We start from the raw sequence: 14,708 nt of genomic DNA, 5'->3' as shown, positions 1-14,708 counted from the left end.
TTAAGCCCCCCCACCCCGAGCAGCCCCGGCGGTGGTGGCAGTGGCCCTCTCTGTGCCACCATGATCACAGCTGGGCTCTTCATCCTCAGCCTGGGAGGCTCCGTCCTGCTCCCAGCAGGTAATGAGAGAATTGGGATGCCAGGGCACATCCCCAGGGTGGGAGATATCAACCCTGGGCTCCAACGATCACCTGCACCCACCAGGCACCCAGGGGAGCCAGATCATCGGGGGAAAGGCTGCAGCACCCCATTCCCGGCCCTTCATGGCCTCCATCCAGCTGGACGGGGAGCATGTCTGCGGCGGCTTCCTGGTGTGGCCCAAGTGGGTGATGACAGCTGCCCACTGCTTCATTCCCAGGTGAGCCTTGTCCCCACGTGGGACACGTGCCCCTGGACACGGTGTGGCCCCGTCTAAACAATAACCCCGTCCCAAGGGGTTAAGCTGCCCCCCTTGAGTCCCCCCGGCCATCCCCCCCTCCCCGGTGGCCACCAGCGCCCTCTCAGCCCCGCCTTGGCCACAGGCGCAGCCCCTCGGTGCGGGTGGTGCTGGGAGCCCAGCGGCTGCAGGAGCCCGAGGAGTCCCAGCAGATCTTCAGCGTGGTCGAGTCCATCGCCCACCCGCTCTACAACCGCCGTGCCCCGGACAACGACATCCGCCTGCTCCGGGTGAGTCTGCACCGGGCACCCAGCGGCCGGGCAGTGGGTATCCCGCAGCCCTGGGGTGCGGGAGGGAGCTGGGGTGCCCCACGGTCCTGGGACACCGGGAAGGAGCTGGGGTGTCCACGGCCCCGGGGCACCGGGAGAAGGTGGGGTGCCCCACGGCCCCAGGGCACCGGGAGAAGGTGGGGTGCCCCACGGCCCCGGGCCACCGGGAGGAGGTTGGATGTCCACGGCCCCGGGGCACCGGGAGGAGGTTGGATGTCCACGGCCCCGGGGCACCGGGAGGAGGTTGGATGTCTACGGCCCCGGGGCACCGGGAGGAGGTTGGATGTCCACGGCCCCGGGGCACCGGGAGGAGGAGGGGTGCCCCACGAGGGGCCGAGCCGACACTAGATGTCAGTGCTTCTCCGGAGAAGCAGGACCGCGCCATGGGGTGTGATGGAGGCACTGAGGACACACCGACTGTGGCCGGGTCAGCGGCTCGCGGGCAGCCAAGTCCCTGCGGCAGACTGGGACCAGTGCAGAGGGGTGACAGGGAGGGGCCCAGCCTCTCTAGAGAGAAGGGCAGAGCTGGGGGGGGTCAGCAGGAGCTGGAGTGGGAGGGAGAACCAGGGAGGAGCAGCTGGGGGGGCTCTGCCCCAGCAGCAAAGCCACCCATGGCCTCGCTGCCCCCAGCTGAACTGTTCGGCCACGCTGAACAAGTTCGTGAAGCGGATCCGCCTGCCCTCCCCGCACATCGACCTGAAACCCGGCACTGTCTGCTCCGTGATGGGCTGGGGGGACACCTCCAACTTTGGAGACCAGCCCACGGAGCTGATGGAGACCAACACCAGCATCGTCAAGAGGAGCCTCTGCCGGACGCTGTGGAGGGGCAAGGTCTCGGCCAACATGCTGTGCGGGGCCAGCCGCAGCACCAAGCTGCAGGGAGTCTGTACTGTGAGTGCACCCCCGACCCCTGCCCCACACTGACCCCTCGGGACACCCTCACATCTCCCTCCCACCCCCTCATTCTGCAGGGTGACTCCGGGGGACCCCTGGTCTTCAAGGACAAGGTTCATGGCATCGTCTCCTTCTCTGGAGAGAGGTGTGGGGACCGTCGGTTCCCGGACATCTACACCAAGATCTCCAACTACATTGACTGGGTACATCACGTTGTGCGAAGGTTCCGCCCTCAGAAGGGGGGGCTGAAGCCCTAGGGTGTCTGGGAGTCCTGGGGGCAGGCAGGCTGGGGGAAGAGGGGATGAGATCTCTCGTGGGAGGGGAGAAGAGGGCCAGAACTTCCACATCCTTCAGCTCTGGAGGGGCTGGGAGCTGATGCTCAGGGCTCCTTGACCCAGGTCAGGGCAGGAGCCCCTCTCTGCCCATTGGCAAGGGGTGTTATGTACCCCCTAGGTTACACCAGAAGCCCCCCATACATCCTCCTGCCGTGGCAACATTTACCTTCCTCAATAAACCCTCAGTCCCCACCCCACTGCTCCCCCTGTGTTTTGGTCCCCCTGACTTGTCCTGAGCATGTGTGGATGGAGCAGGGGATGCAGGAGGGAGGGGAGTGCAGCCAGGATCCGCATCCAGGTGCTGCCACCCCAGAAGCATCCCCAGCTGCCTTCCCGCCGGGGTGTGGCTCCCCGTCCCGTCCCAGCCCGTCTCATCCCATCCCGCCTCATCCTGTTCCATCCCGTCCCGCACCGCACCCTCCCCACCGCGCGACGTGACCCCCCAAAGAGGGGAACCACAGACACCCCCCGGGGGCAGGCGGGCTCCCAGCTGCGCTGGGCCGGCGGAACCCGCAGGGATCCCGGCGGGAGCCTCGCCCGCCTCCCCCGCGCTCGCCCCGCCGGAGCTGGGTGCCCGCAGTGGCCGGAGACGTGTGCCGAGCCGCTGCTGGCTCTCCGCTGAGACACGTGTGGCTCTGCCCGGTGTCTCCGGGGACAGACCCAGACGTTCCCTGCTCCTGGCTGTTTGTTTTATCTGCAAATTGCTGGCACAAATTGCCGCGGCTGCTGCAGGGCCTTGCGCGGGGTCAGGAGATGCAAGCCGCAGGCATCGGTGGCTTTGGGGACATCCAGCAGAGAACAGATCCCTGCCGGCCTGCCAGCTTCCAAAGAAGCCCCAAATCCCAGTGGGGTGCTGGCAGTGACAGCGTGGGGCAGAGACCCCCTGGAATGCCGGGACAGCGCTGCCAGCCCGAGGGCATCCGCACTGGCAGGGAGCCTGGAGAGCCGGCGCCTGTCCCGGCTTGTCCCAGACCACCCAAAAACCGGTGGGAAGGCGGCGCCTGACTCACAGCCGTGTTTTGGAAGCTGAAATCTCCCGCTCATCACAGGAGCTGCCGTTGCCGCCGCAGCCCGTGCCCGCGGGCTCGGCACGGAGCCACCCGCCAGCCGCTCCGGGGGCCAAACCCTGCGGCGGGGCGGGCAGGACCGGGAGCTGCCGTGGGCAGGAAGCGCTGCCGGCGGCCGTGGAGGAGCCCAGGCCGCACACCACCGCCTGTAGTGGCACCTAGAAAGGCATGGGCAGCGTTTTGAGAAGTGCCGGACGCACAGCCCCAAAAAGCAGGGGGACGCTGCTGAGCTGGGCGAGTAGAGGGGGGCTGTAGCAGAGCCCCCCCCCCCATGGCCACCCTGGGTTATCTGAGATGTCTTTTCCAACCGAAATGGTTCTGTGATTCTCTGTGATGCGCTGCCGGGCCGGTGATGGCTCCGAGGGGATTGGCCAGGGGTCAGGAGCTGTGGCATGCCGGCCCCCGGCACAGGGGATGCGGCCGAGGGGGATCCGGCTGCAGTTCCTGTGGAGCTCAGCACGCCAAGCCGCAGGCTGCTGCCCGGGAAACATCCCACATCGGGACCCAATTACCGGCAGGAATTGTTTTGTGAAATACCAAACCCTCATGGCACGGCCCGAGATTGGGAACAGATTTATCTGCCGCGGGTTGCTCTTCCCCGCTCTCCCCTTCCCTCCCACCGCACGGAGCAGCCTCGGCTGGGCTGGAAAACCCCAGCATGGAGCTGGAGTAGATGGGATGCAGCTCCTCATGGCTGTGGGGGGCTCCCCACATCCCCAGACCCTGGTGTGGATGCACAGCCCCAAGGAGAACAGGTTTTCCTGCGACCCCAGAACCCAAACAAAACCAGACACGCAGCACTGTTTATTCTGGTTTTTAATTGTAATCCAAATCATAACACAGCCGTAAAATGCCCCAACAATATGGAATAGGGAATGTGGATGTTCCCAAAGCATCTACCTCGGGGGTCAGAACCCAGTCATACAAAAATAGAAAATAAGGTATTTTTATATATAATATATATATGATATTTATATAAAGTCAAGAGCTTTTTGGTGTCAGAGCTGAGCTGGTATTTACACAGGTGACAATGGAAGAAATGAGAGAAGGAGTAAAAATAAATACAGGTGTGGGCAGAGCAGGGGGTGCGGGGCCACACGGCCACGCCGAGGGGTCCTGGGGGGGGACAGGGCCAGCTCCCCCCGCAGCCCAGGCTGTGCCCAAAGCTGTTCTGGCAGGCAGGGATTAGGGGGGCTGGGGGCAGCTGTCCTGGGTGATGGGCTCTAGGTAGGGGCATGGTTGTGCCCCCCAGGCAGGGCTGCCACTGCACCAGCCCTCCGGGCACCGGCGTCGCCTCCAAGGATGGTGGGAGCCTGGTCTGAACGGGCCTAGGAAAAACCTAAACTGAAATCCATTTGAACACACACATGCTGAAACTTTAGGAGACAATAACATACATATGTTTTTATATATATATATATAAAAATATATATCTATCTCTCTCCAATCTGATGCAGCGTGCACTGCCTTTCCTGCCACTGGCAGCTGGGGCCGAGCCCCTCAGGGAAGGCGAAAGTGCAGATTCCCTCTAGACCTCGAGCTCCTGGCCAGAAACGTCAGCAGAGTACCGAGAATTAATCCAAAAATAAATAGGCCCAGGGCTGCTGGCCAAGGACACGTGGGGGGGGCCCACGGACACCCCTCCACACCACACTGGCAGCAGGGGAGGGCACCAGAGCATCCCTGGGCACCTCAGCCTGGCTCCGGCCATGAGCCCCCTCCCCTGCTCCCTGGCTGGCAGGATGGGAATCGAGCCCCCTGCGACTGCTTAACATACACAGGGATAAATAAGGATCTTTTAATCTTAATAAATATCAGGTATATGGTTTGTACAATATACACATAATGCCCCTGTCTCCCAGCTCGGCCGAGGGACGATTCACACGTAGTTCTCCTCCACGCTGTCCGTCTCTGCGGAGAATTTGGCCGCAGCTGGAAACAGAGGGAAGTGGTGAGGGGGGTGTGAGAGGTGGGCAGGGGCTGGGGGTCCGTGCCCGCTGCCCCCTGCCCCGCCCTGCTCACCTGAGCAGCTCCCGTAGTGGCGCACGCCGATGGAGCGGCCGCGGTGGCAGGTGGCTCGCCGCAGGTGGCACGCCGAGGGGTAGGTGACGTTGTTGTTGCCACAGAGGGCGTGGTCCAGGCTGGTGGGCTCAGGGCAGGGGGCTGTCCGGCACATCACGCAGTGGGCACTGCCTGTCTGGTCCACCACGCAGGTGTGTGTGCCAGGACACACCACGCTGGAGCAGGACTCTGCAGGGAAGCACAGCGTTGGAGTGACCCCAGGGACAGCCGTGCCCTTCCCACAGTACTCCACCCCGGGCAGGCTTTGGGCATCATCCCAGGCAAATCCAATCCCCTCCCTCCTTTTGCTACCGGGGGACAGAGCAGAGCCAGAGGGTCCTGATCTCCCCATCAGTGCTGTTCCCAAGGGCAGGGGCTGGCAGGGGCCGGCATCCTGAGCACGAGGGAGCTCATGACCTTGAGTCCCCAGGCTCGGCCCTGGCCACAGCTTTGCCAGGCGGGAGGAGCCGAGGCCCAGCTGCAGCAGAGGAGTGCAGGGCTGAGCCTGCTCGGCACAGCGGGACCCGGCTGGGCCAGCAGCCACACGCAGGTGCCTTGGCAGGGAAGCAGCAGCCACTGCAGCCAGGCTGGCAGCTGCCGTGCTGGCCCCGGCGAGAGAGAAGGGCAGGGTCACCCTGGAGCAGAGCCAGCGCTGGATCGAGGGCGCATGGGGGTGGAGGGAGCCTGAGCAGCAGGATCAGGCCCTGCATAGGGCTCTGCTGGGGAGGGTGGAGGCTCGTGCACCCCCATCGTCCCTCCACCCTCCTCTCTTTCCCTGATGGATTGGAAGATTTGGCATCTGCAGCTCCCAACTCCCATTTCTTGCCCCACGTTTCCCTGCGCAGCCCAGAGCTCGACAGGCAAAGCCTTCCAGAAAGGAGGGCTGGAAAAATAACCATAATCCTTCTGACAGCTCTTGGCAGGGCTGGGTGGATCGCTGCACTCTTTACAAAAGAGGAAAAAAAGGGGCTTGACGTTTGTAAATGACATTTTAGGGACTGTTACTGCTCAGCCTGAGGCAAGGCCAAACCCCATTGCACCAACAAGCTGCAATGTCCCCTCAAGGGGCAATGAGACCCATGTACCAGGACAGACCTTCCCTCCTTGAACCACAGGGAATGGGGACAGGATGGGGATGGGATGGGACACAGTGGGGTAGGGGCACAACAGCACCTACTTTTGCATTTGCCCTGGTACATCACTTCGAGGTCGGGGTGGTCTCTGCACTTGGCTGTCAGCAGGTCACACTCGTCCCGGTAGGTGTAGCCATCGGAGCCGCAGACCTGCAGCTTGCGGGGCAGGCTGGAGCAGTCGGGGGCACAGGCACACTGGGGCCGCCCGTGCTTCATCTTGCAGACCTTGTCGGGGCCGCACACCACCCCCTCGCAGCTCTCTGGGGACAGAGGGCAGCAATGCGTGAGTGACTGGCTCATGTCACCCACCAGGGGAGGCTCCGTCCTGCCCGGCCCCACAGCGTGACACCGAGTGGGACAGGGTGTCCCCCCTCGTGGTCCCCAACGCCCCCCGGGTCAGGGCACGCGTGCTGACGCCGAGCTGTCCCAGCAGCATCTGGATCTGCTCAGCCCCGGAGCAGGAGCAGGTCGTTGGCTGCAGCTCCATGAATCCTCCAGTGCTCACCCCAGCCGGAGCCCCGGCTCCGCTCAGCACCAGCTCACTCCTTCCCATCTATTTATTCTTTGGAAGGAGACATTTCTTTTTCTTGTGCAATGGAAAAAATCTATCTCTACAAGGCCCCGGTTGCTGCAGAAGGAGCCGGGCTCTCTGAGCTGTCGGGGCGATGGGAATGCCGCTCCCGGCAGACAATGCCCGCCCCTGTCTCGCTCCCTGACTGGAACACAAGGGCGGGAGGCAGCGGCCAGCGCTGCTCCCCAGACAGGCAGATGCTTTGTCCCCCCAGGTCACCTCCCGGCCAGCGTGGGGGCCAGGTTCAGGGGGTGCTGCCAATGCCCCGGGACTGTGCCCACGCCGGCGGGGATGGAGTGGGGCTGCCAGCTCCAAGCAGGCACCCACGCTGGTGTGCAGGGACACTGGTGCCTCTGCAAGGGGTCAGCAGCAGGGACTTTCCTTTTGATTCCCCTTTGAACTCCCCTTTGCCACCTAAAGCACACACATCCCTCACCCCAAAAATGCCCCCACAGCTCCCAGGACACAGGCACTGCTGGGACACAGCAGCACCCACCAAGAGGAATGCAGGGCAGGAGCAAAAGGATTCCCAAGGTGGGGATTCACCCCCGGCAGGAAGGATCCACACAGACAGGGTGTGTGCTGGGAGCTCTGGGAGGCACAGAGGGGGATTTCCCTGTGGGAGGTGGGCCACCTTAGGAGACATGGAGGAGGAGGAGGGGGAGAAAGAGAAAGAGGAGGATGAGTAAAGAAGATGGAAGAAGGGGAAATTCCCTGTCTGCTTGGCCCAGCTGTCCCTGGGGGAAATTCCCTGCTGAGAAACACTTTCCCATTTTGCTCCCTGATTTCCATAGCTGGGGCCTGTCCCAGAGAAGAGAAGGCAGAGACTGGGGGACCCCAGGACAGAGCAGGGCAGCTCCATGTCCCAAGGCTGCCAGAGCAAACAAGACCCTATCGCCCTCCACTCTAAGATGTTGCCAGCAGTGCAGAATCCAATCATCCAGACTATCCCAGCAAGGGACAGTTGGAGCAGTTGGAAAATCCACCCGTGACCCCAGCCCTGCAGCCTGGCTTCCCCCTGCTCTGGGTCCTCTGGGGGGACACCGTGTCCCCAGCAGCTGGAGCCAGGAATTTCACCTCCCCCCAGAGACCCATTTGCAGAGCCCCCAGGGTCAGGCCAGCACCATCCCTGGCCCACTTTATCCTGGAGTAACCTCTCCCAGCCTCACAAGGCCGGGGAGTGGGAGCACAGCTCCTCTTACCCGCCCTCTTCCAAGGCCTCTGGAGCCTGGTGAGGAGCAGCACCAGCTCCATCTGGATGGGACAGGCAGGGGCTGCCTGAGGGTGGGGGGTTGTGGTGCACGTGCTGGCCAGGCTCTCCAGCGGTTTCCTCAAAGATCCTGCTGCCAGACAGCAACAAACCCCAGGAACCACAGCCCCCTCCATGGTCTGTGGCCACTGTCAGCCCTCCCTGGGACCCCCAGACTCCTGACAGAGATAAGTGAGGCGAGTGCAGACTCCTGGTTGAGGGCTGCCTGTCCCCACTGCACTTTGCCTCCAGCACAGGGGAGCCCCTGGAGAGGGTTCCAGTGCTCCCAGCTCGCTCCAAGCAGGGGCCAGGGGCTGGGATCTCACTCAGCTTTTGGCTGGCACAGTGTGCAGCCCCAAGCCTCAGCAGGACGGGCCTGAGGAGCTGCCATTGCAGCAGCGCTGAGGGGTGCGGGGAGCTGGGGGAAGTGGTTTTGTTAAAAACCTTTTTTCCCTTTAAGCAAATAACAACATGACCTTCCAAAGCCCTGCTCCTGCCTCCTGCGGGCAGCAGGTCCTGGAGCGTGTTCTCACACAGCCACGCAAGGGCTGGAGGAGCCGCAGCTCCGGCACACGCCAAAACATCTGGCGGGGCTGGAACTCACAGCTGGAGAGTTTCCACTTCTGGAACTGCCCGTTACATAAAGCCATTTCACACACGCGCTGGGAGGAGCGAGGGGCAACGGAGGGGAAGAAGAAATAGATCTTTTTTCCTTAGAAAAACCTGACAAAGTTTCCTTCTGAGCAGCCGTGGCGAGGGCAGGGGAGGGAGGCCCCAGCGCAGAGGGGTTAACTTGGGAACAGCCAGCTCCAGATCCTCTCCCTGCACTTGGCTGCCCGGCCAAGACCTGGGTCATGCATCCCTCTCCACTGGGAGAGCAACTAAAATACACTCAAAACGAGAGCAGCTGAGGGACACAGGCTGTCCCGCCAGCCCTGATCCACAGCAGCATCCAACCAGGAGCTGCAGCAGCAGGAGCATGGGGTCAGCAGTCCCTGGGCTCCCTGTGCTGTCCCAGGCCACCAAGGAGAGCCCTTCTGGTGAGGGGCAGCCCAGCCCTGTGCCACTGCATCACCTGCAGCTGCAGGCTCTGAGTATTGCTCCCAGGGCTCCACACATTCCCCACGGGGAGAGCTCAGCCCCACAGCAGCCCCTCACCCCCCAAGCTCCTCACCTTTGCAGGGGTGGCAGGTCACCAGCCCCAGGAAGCCCAGCAGGCTGATCTTGTTGCCTGGATAGGTGTAATTAGACCAGGCCACGTCCACGTTGCCGTTGGCACAGCATTCCTCCCACGTCACGCCTGTCTTCAGGATCATGGTGCACTTGGCCTCCTTCCCCTGCTGCAGCCAGCAGATTCCACCTGTGGAGAGGGCAGAGGGTGAGGGATCCCTGCTGTGCCAGGACCCCTGAGGAGGGCAGAGAGATCCTGGCTGTGGCTGGAGCACCTCGGGACAGAGACACAGGGATCACTCTAGCGCCTGGGACAAATTAGAGAACTTAGAGATGCTCTGTGCTGGCTCCCATGGCACGGGAGCTGTCACAGAGCAGACACCCCCAAGAGTCCCTGGCATGGCAACTCAGTGCCCCCATGGCCACCCCAAAGCTGCTGCCAGCCCTCTTTTGCCAACGGGCTCCAAATCCAGCACTTGGACCACAGGGATGGGCCAGTTATCCCAGCACTCCACGTGATGGATGCTCTGGGAGATGCCCAGCTTGCCAGCCAGGATCTGGGCTTGTAGCTTGCCTCTCCCTTGCCTCTCTGCCCTGTTCCTGCCTGGCTCCACAGAGAGGGGGTCCCAGCCCAGGGCAGCAGACAGAGTGGGGCCAGTGGGTGGCTGCTGTGAGGGCTGGATCTCCTGGCATGTGCCAGCGGCCCCACAGAGGGATGGAACTGTTCTCTGACACGGGAGCCCGACACCCACGGCCTCTGCAGGGAGCATCTGAGCCAGTGGCTGAAGCACAGGGCACTTGCCCCAGCCCTTGGGTCTGGCACTGATCCCTCTGACTCAAAAGCCTGTTTGTTCCGTGACCCACCAGCAAATCAGTTAGATTTTTTTTTTCTTTCTTTCTTTTTTTTTTTTTTTTTGTGAGTGATTTCTTTGCAATTTCCGCCTCTGCAAACCAGCCTCTTGTGACGCTTATTTGGGTTCGTGCTCTCATTAGCTGTGCTTGAGGTTTGCTAAACGGCGAAAGATGGAAGGGAGGGATGGGGGCAGGGACGGGTCTTGCGCTGCCAGGCGAGAGTCGCTCCCCTCCTAAGCAGGATCCACCCGGCTCCAAAGCGGAGCCCGCCCCCGCCCTAGACCCCCTTGTTCCCCCCTTTCCCCACGCACACGATTCTGGTTCGGTCACAAGTCCGGGGGGCTCCCAGCCCGGCTGCATCGCGGGGCAAAGCCCCGGGCTGCGGGAACCGGTGCCCGGACACCCCGGGCAGCACCGGCCGCTCCAGCACGCGGGTTTATTCTCCACGGATTTGTCCGATTGCCTTTCCGAGCTCAATTTCCCGTTACAACACCGCGCGGCCCCCACTCCCCACGGAACATTCAGCATCGTGCGAGGGGGAAGTTGGAAACTCCCGCTCCGCTGCGGGGACACCGGCGGCACCGCACGGCTCCGAGGCGCTGGGAAGGGCTGATAGAGCCCCGGTGCGGGATCTCGGGACTCTCCCACTGTGCCGACGCCGCCCAGGCACGGCGAAAGCCGCTAGCACCGGCAGCGGAACCGGGAGGGTCCAAGCTCCGAACTCCACACCCCGGTCACGGACCGGCCCCGCTCCCGGCCCGTCCCACCGGGGGGACGCAACCCCGAGCCGCCTCTGCCTCCCGCAGCCCGGGAACGGGGATCCCCCGGGACACACCGGCTGCGGGATGCCGGGGCCGGGCAGCGGCATCGCCGCGATCGGGGACGCGGCTGCGGAGCCGGGCGGGACCCGGGCGGTCGCTCCCGCCGCGCGGCCACGGGACCCGCCCGACGAAGGGACACCCGGGCGACCGGGACACCCGAGCGGCACCGCCGGGCACCCGGCAGCCGCCGCTCCGCCCGGTAAAGCGGGTTTGCGCCGCCGAGAGCCCGGCATCCGCCCGGCGGGACGGGACATCGGGACCCGAGGCTGCCGCCCCATAACGGCGCCGCGACCCCGGGCCGGGCCGCCCCCGCCCCGAACACCTGCCGGCGGGAGCGGCGTTACCGGCGGCCGGGGCGGAGCGGGCGGACGGTGCACCGGGACCCCCGGCGGGAGCGGGACTCCCGTGGCTCTTACCGTGCGCGGCGGCGGGGCTGCAGAGCGCCAGCAGGCAGAGCGCCAGCCGCAGCGGCATGGCCGGGCCGGGCGGGGACGGGCCGGGACGGGCCGGGGCGCTCCGGTGACCTGTTGCTGTGAGGCGGCGGCGAGGCCGACGGAGCTATAAAGCGGCGGGGCGGCGTGAATCACCGGGCGGGGCGGCGCGGGGGGGCCGGGGCGGGGGCAGCGGCGGTGGAGTCGGGGGGCAGCAAGGGGGATGAGCGCGGGGGGGGCGGCGGGAGGCTACGAGGGTCTGATCGTCACCGAGTGGGCGGGGGGGGGGATCGTGTCCGTGAGTCCCCCGGAGAGGGCGGGGACCGGCACGCCGGTTCTGAGATGGGTCGGGGGAGGTTTAGGGGTGCCCTCGGTGATCGGGGTGCAGCGGAGCAGAGCAGTGTCTGGACACACCCCGAGGCCTGGGGGACCCCAGAGCGCTCCCGTGCTGCCCACACGGCTGTGCCCTCCCCACCCATCCTCGCATGAACCCGAACCTGCCTCCTCCCCGAGCGGCCCCGGCTGGCAGCAGGGGTACGGTGTGGGCTGTCTCATGTATGGCTCCTTTCATCTCTGCTCCCCAAACACTCCCCCAGCTCGGCTGGTACCCAACATCACTCCCAGCACACAGAGGGAAACTGAGGCACCACCCTGAGCCTTGCCAGGCAAGGAGAGGAAGGAGAACTGTGGGGCCATACCCCTGTGGCACGTTCTGCCCCTGTCCTCCACGGATGTCCCCATCACCACCAGGACTGCTTCATCTGGCTCCTGAACAGCTTCCCTGGGCTGGGGAACTGCAGCTGGGCCAGCACTGCCAGGCTCTCAGGGGCTCCCAGGCTTTGTGGGGCTCCTACAGGACAGGGCAGGGCAGCAGAGAACCCAAGGCAAGGCAGAGCAGGTTTAGCCTTGCTCCTTGCTTGGTGCCACCACAAAGAGACCACCCACCTGTCTGAAGGGGAGTCAGGATGCACCAGGGACCGTCACCCCCCTCCCGAGGCAGAGCTCTGGGGACACAGGGCTCTGTGCCACAGCCCAGGGCCCTCTCCAGCCCCCAAGCCCTTTCCAGCTCCCAGCCATGCAGCTGAGGAACGTTTCACCCCGTGCACTGGCCCCAGCTGAGGTCATGTTTTCGGCAGGGCTGAGCCGGGCTCTTTCGGAGAGGGGCCCTGGCCGCAGGACCCAGGGGAGCCTGCACCACCCACCCGGCCCAGCAGCAGCCTCCTGGCTCTGAGTGGTGCCAGCACATCACGAGCAGCTCAGTTTGGCGTGGGATGGGGCTGGACACAGCTTTGGTCCTGTGGGACGTGGAGCAGCTTGGGGACAGGGAGAGCGGGTGCAATGCCCTGTGCCAGCACGGACAGAGAGCAGTGTCACTGTCCCTGCCACATCTCCATCCCTCCAGCCAGCAGGCAGGCTCTCACCAAGGCAGATCTTCCTTCCCTTCTCCACTTACAGCCCTTTGCACCCCCAGGGAGGGGTTGGGAATGGGGAGGGCCAGGTTTACCCCAGCTGGTTTTGGTACCATCCACAGGTACAGGAGCCCTGCAGCACCTCCTGACAGTGTGTGGTGGGGACAGTGGAGGGTCCTGGGGGGAAGGACAGAGCCAGCAGCCCCTGGCCACCACGCTCCAGTGTGCTGCTGGCCCTGGGCTGCTCCTGGCCCTGTCCTGGCTGGCGTGACCCAGGCTGGCTCGGAGCAGTTGCCCATGTAAGGGCAGAGGGCTGGGGAGCCAAACTTCCGAGCGGGATGTCCGTGAGCGAGTGGGTGGTGATGCACTCGCTCACTCACATGCTCCAGGATGCGAGAGGAGCTCGCAGAGGCCAGGAAGGGATTTTCCTTGGCTGTGAGTGGGGTTGCACAACCGCAGGCTCTGGCAGGGAAGGGGTCAGACCTCGCTCGGAGCAGCAGGAGCTGCTGCATCTGTAAGGGAGCAGCCAGGCTCCTGATAGAAAGGCAGGATGAGTCTGGTGGCCAGGAGGGAATTGAGCCAAAGGGTGCTCAGAGTCCTGATGAGGCTGCCCTGCTGCCAGGAAAGCCATGCTGGGGGATCTGCTTGCCACCGTCCTGCCTGTGGCTGAAGCAACTTGCCTGTGGTGATACCACAATGCTTGTTCTCAACCAGAGCTGGGAACAAAATTCTACTGGCCAGTCCCACGCCCAGGGTGATGCTGTCTCCCTGAACCCCACGGACACCCCAGGGTGTGGCTGAGCCCCAGCAGCACCCACGGGGTGAGTGTGGCGAGGAGCTGGCCTGGGAGCTGTGGGAAAGCAGCCTTGCAGCACCCAAAGGGAGAGAGAGGAACCCCTGGGCCAGGGCTGGGGGCGGCTGGAGGCACGGGAGAGGGGACAAAGGAGCCCTTTGGAGCACAGTGAATGGTGGCTTCACATCTGATCTTTCCTCTGGGCATTTGGTGCCATGCTGGGTCAGGGCTGCAGCAGGATTTCAGGACAAGGTTCAGACCCAAACATTCCCCCCCCCCCCCCAAACACCAGCTGCTGCATGCTGCTGCTGCTGCTGGGCTCCTTTAAGGAGGGAATCTCGCCTCTCTCATCAGTTCAGGCTAATTAAACTCTGCTAAACCAATTAGAGCTGCAATTTGCAACAAGACGTTCTATTGAGAAGAAGAGCCCAGGGTCAGGGCAGAGGTTTCATACCGCCAGCGTGGATCTGTGGGCAGGTGTTGGCCCTGGATGTTGCCATTTCCCTGTCAGACAGAGATGATCCTGGCCCCGTTCCTCCTCTCTTCACCGCAGTGGGATGCCCCAGTTTTCTCTCATGCAAGCAGAGATGCTGCCAAACACCGCAGTGGGGAGAGGGGCTGCTGTGGGGGCTCCACAGCCCCAGCTCAGGTTTGTCCATGAGCCCATGGGACCCTCGGGGACAGGCTCAGCTCAGCAGGGCCAGCACTGGAGCTCAGCAAAGGGGGACAAGATTGAGCCTGGGTCACATCCCTTGGAGCACGTGGCGAGTGGCCAGAGCCAGGCGTGAGCCGAGGGCACGGCCCCGCGGCTGCTGCCGCCCGCCCTGACCCTGGGGCGGGATTTTCTCCCGTGTCCTCACGGCTCCAGCCCAGTGAATTGACTCAGGGCTTGTTTGGGGAGAGAGTGTCAGGCCGGCACCTTGATGGGCTCACTCCACCCCCAGCGCTGACACGGAGCTTCGCCCCACGCCCCGGGGCGGCAGCGTCACCGCTCCGTGCCTCAGTTTCCCCATCTGCTGAGGCGAGATAATGCTCCTCTGCTTGATCCTGCACTATCTCCCAGGAAGGTTGCAGGGATTAGTTTGCTAATGTTTGCAAGGAGCTTTGAAGATGAAAAGCCGTGAACAAATGCCAAGAACTGCTGAGCTGGATTCTCCTCGCCAAGTAATCGTTTCGTGTTGCTGGGACACTTCCACTTGTGTGCATGAAGGAAGGCAG

The 14,708-nt window shown here is 63.7% G+C and overlaps 2 protein-coding genes across 2 annotated transcripts; one reads left to right on the top strand and one right to left on the bottom strand.

Annotated features, from left to right (window-relative positions):
• Nucleotides 1–60: 60 nt before the first annotated feature.
• On the top strand, nucleotides 61–2,555 carry PRSS57 (serine protease 57; the record flags this gene model as incomplete). The annotated part of the gene is made up of 6 exons (XM_084221344.1): nucleotides 61–118; nucleotides 204–357; nucleotides 521–665; nucleotides 1,335–1,595; nucleotides 1,676–1,821; nucleotides 2,189–2,555. 6 exons carry the CDS (start codon nucleotides 61–63, stop codon nucleotides 2,553–2,555), a joined length of 1,131 nt encoding a protein of 376 aa, XP_084077470.1.
• A 1,351-nt stretch (nucleotides 2,556–3,906) lies between these two features.
• On the bottom strand, nucleotides 3,907–11,377 carry FSTL3 (follistatin like 3). The gene is made up of 5 exons (XM_084220951.1): nucleotides 11,274–11,377; nucleotides 9,189–9,374; nucleotides 6,239–6,454; nucleotides 5,023–5,250; nucleotides 3,907–4,932 (listed from the first exon to the last, which is right to left on the bottom strand). The coding sequence occupies exons 1-5, from the start codon at nucleotides 11,329–11,331 to the stop codon at nucleotides 4,880–4,882; spliced, it is 741 nt and encodes a 246-aa protein (XP_084077077.1). The 5' UTR covers nucleotides 11,332–11,377; the 3' UTR covers nucleotides 3,907–4,879.
• Between the last annotated feature and the right edge of the window lie 3,331 nt (nucleotides 11,378–14,708).

The sequence above is a fragment of the Fringilla coelebs genome, assembly GCF_963513975.1.
Source record: "Fringilla coelebs genome assembly, chromosome: 24".
Taxonomy (NCBI): domain Eukaryota; kingdom Metazoa; phylum Chordata; class Aves; order Passeriformes; family Fringillidae; genus Fringilla; species Fringilla coelebs.
Note: the sequence above shows the minus strand (reverse complement) of the source record. Positions and strands in the feature narration are given on the sequence as shown.

Coding starts and splice junctions, on each gene's coding strand:
- FSTL3 (XM_084220951.1), bottom strand. CDS start 11,331: ATGCCGCTGCGGCTGGCGCTCTGCCTGCTGGCGCTCTGCAGCCCCGCC. Junction 9,375..11,273: donor CAGCCCCGCCGCCGCGCACG/GTAAGAGCCACG, acceptor CCCTCTCCACAG/GTGGAATCTGCTGGCTGCAG. Junction 4,933..5,022: donor CCACTACGGGAGCTGCTCAG/GTGAGCAGGGCG, acceptor CTCTGTTTCCAG/CTGCGGCCAAATTCTCCGCA.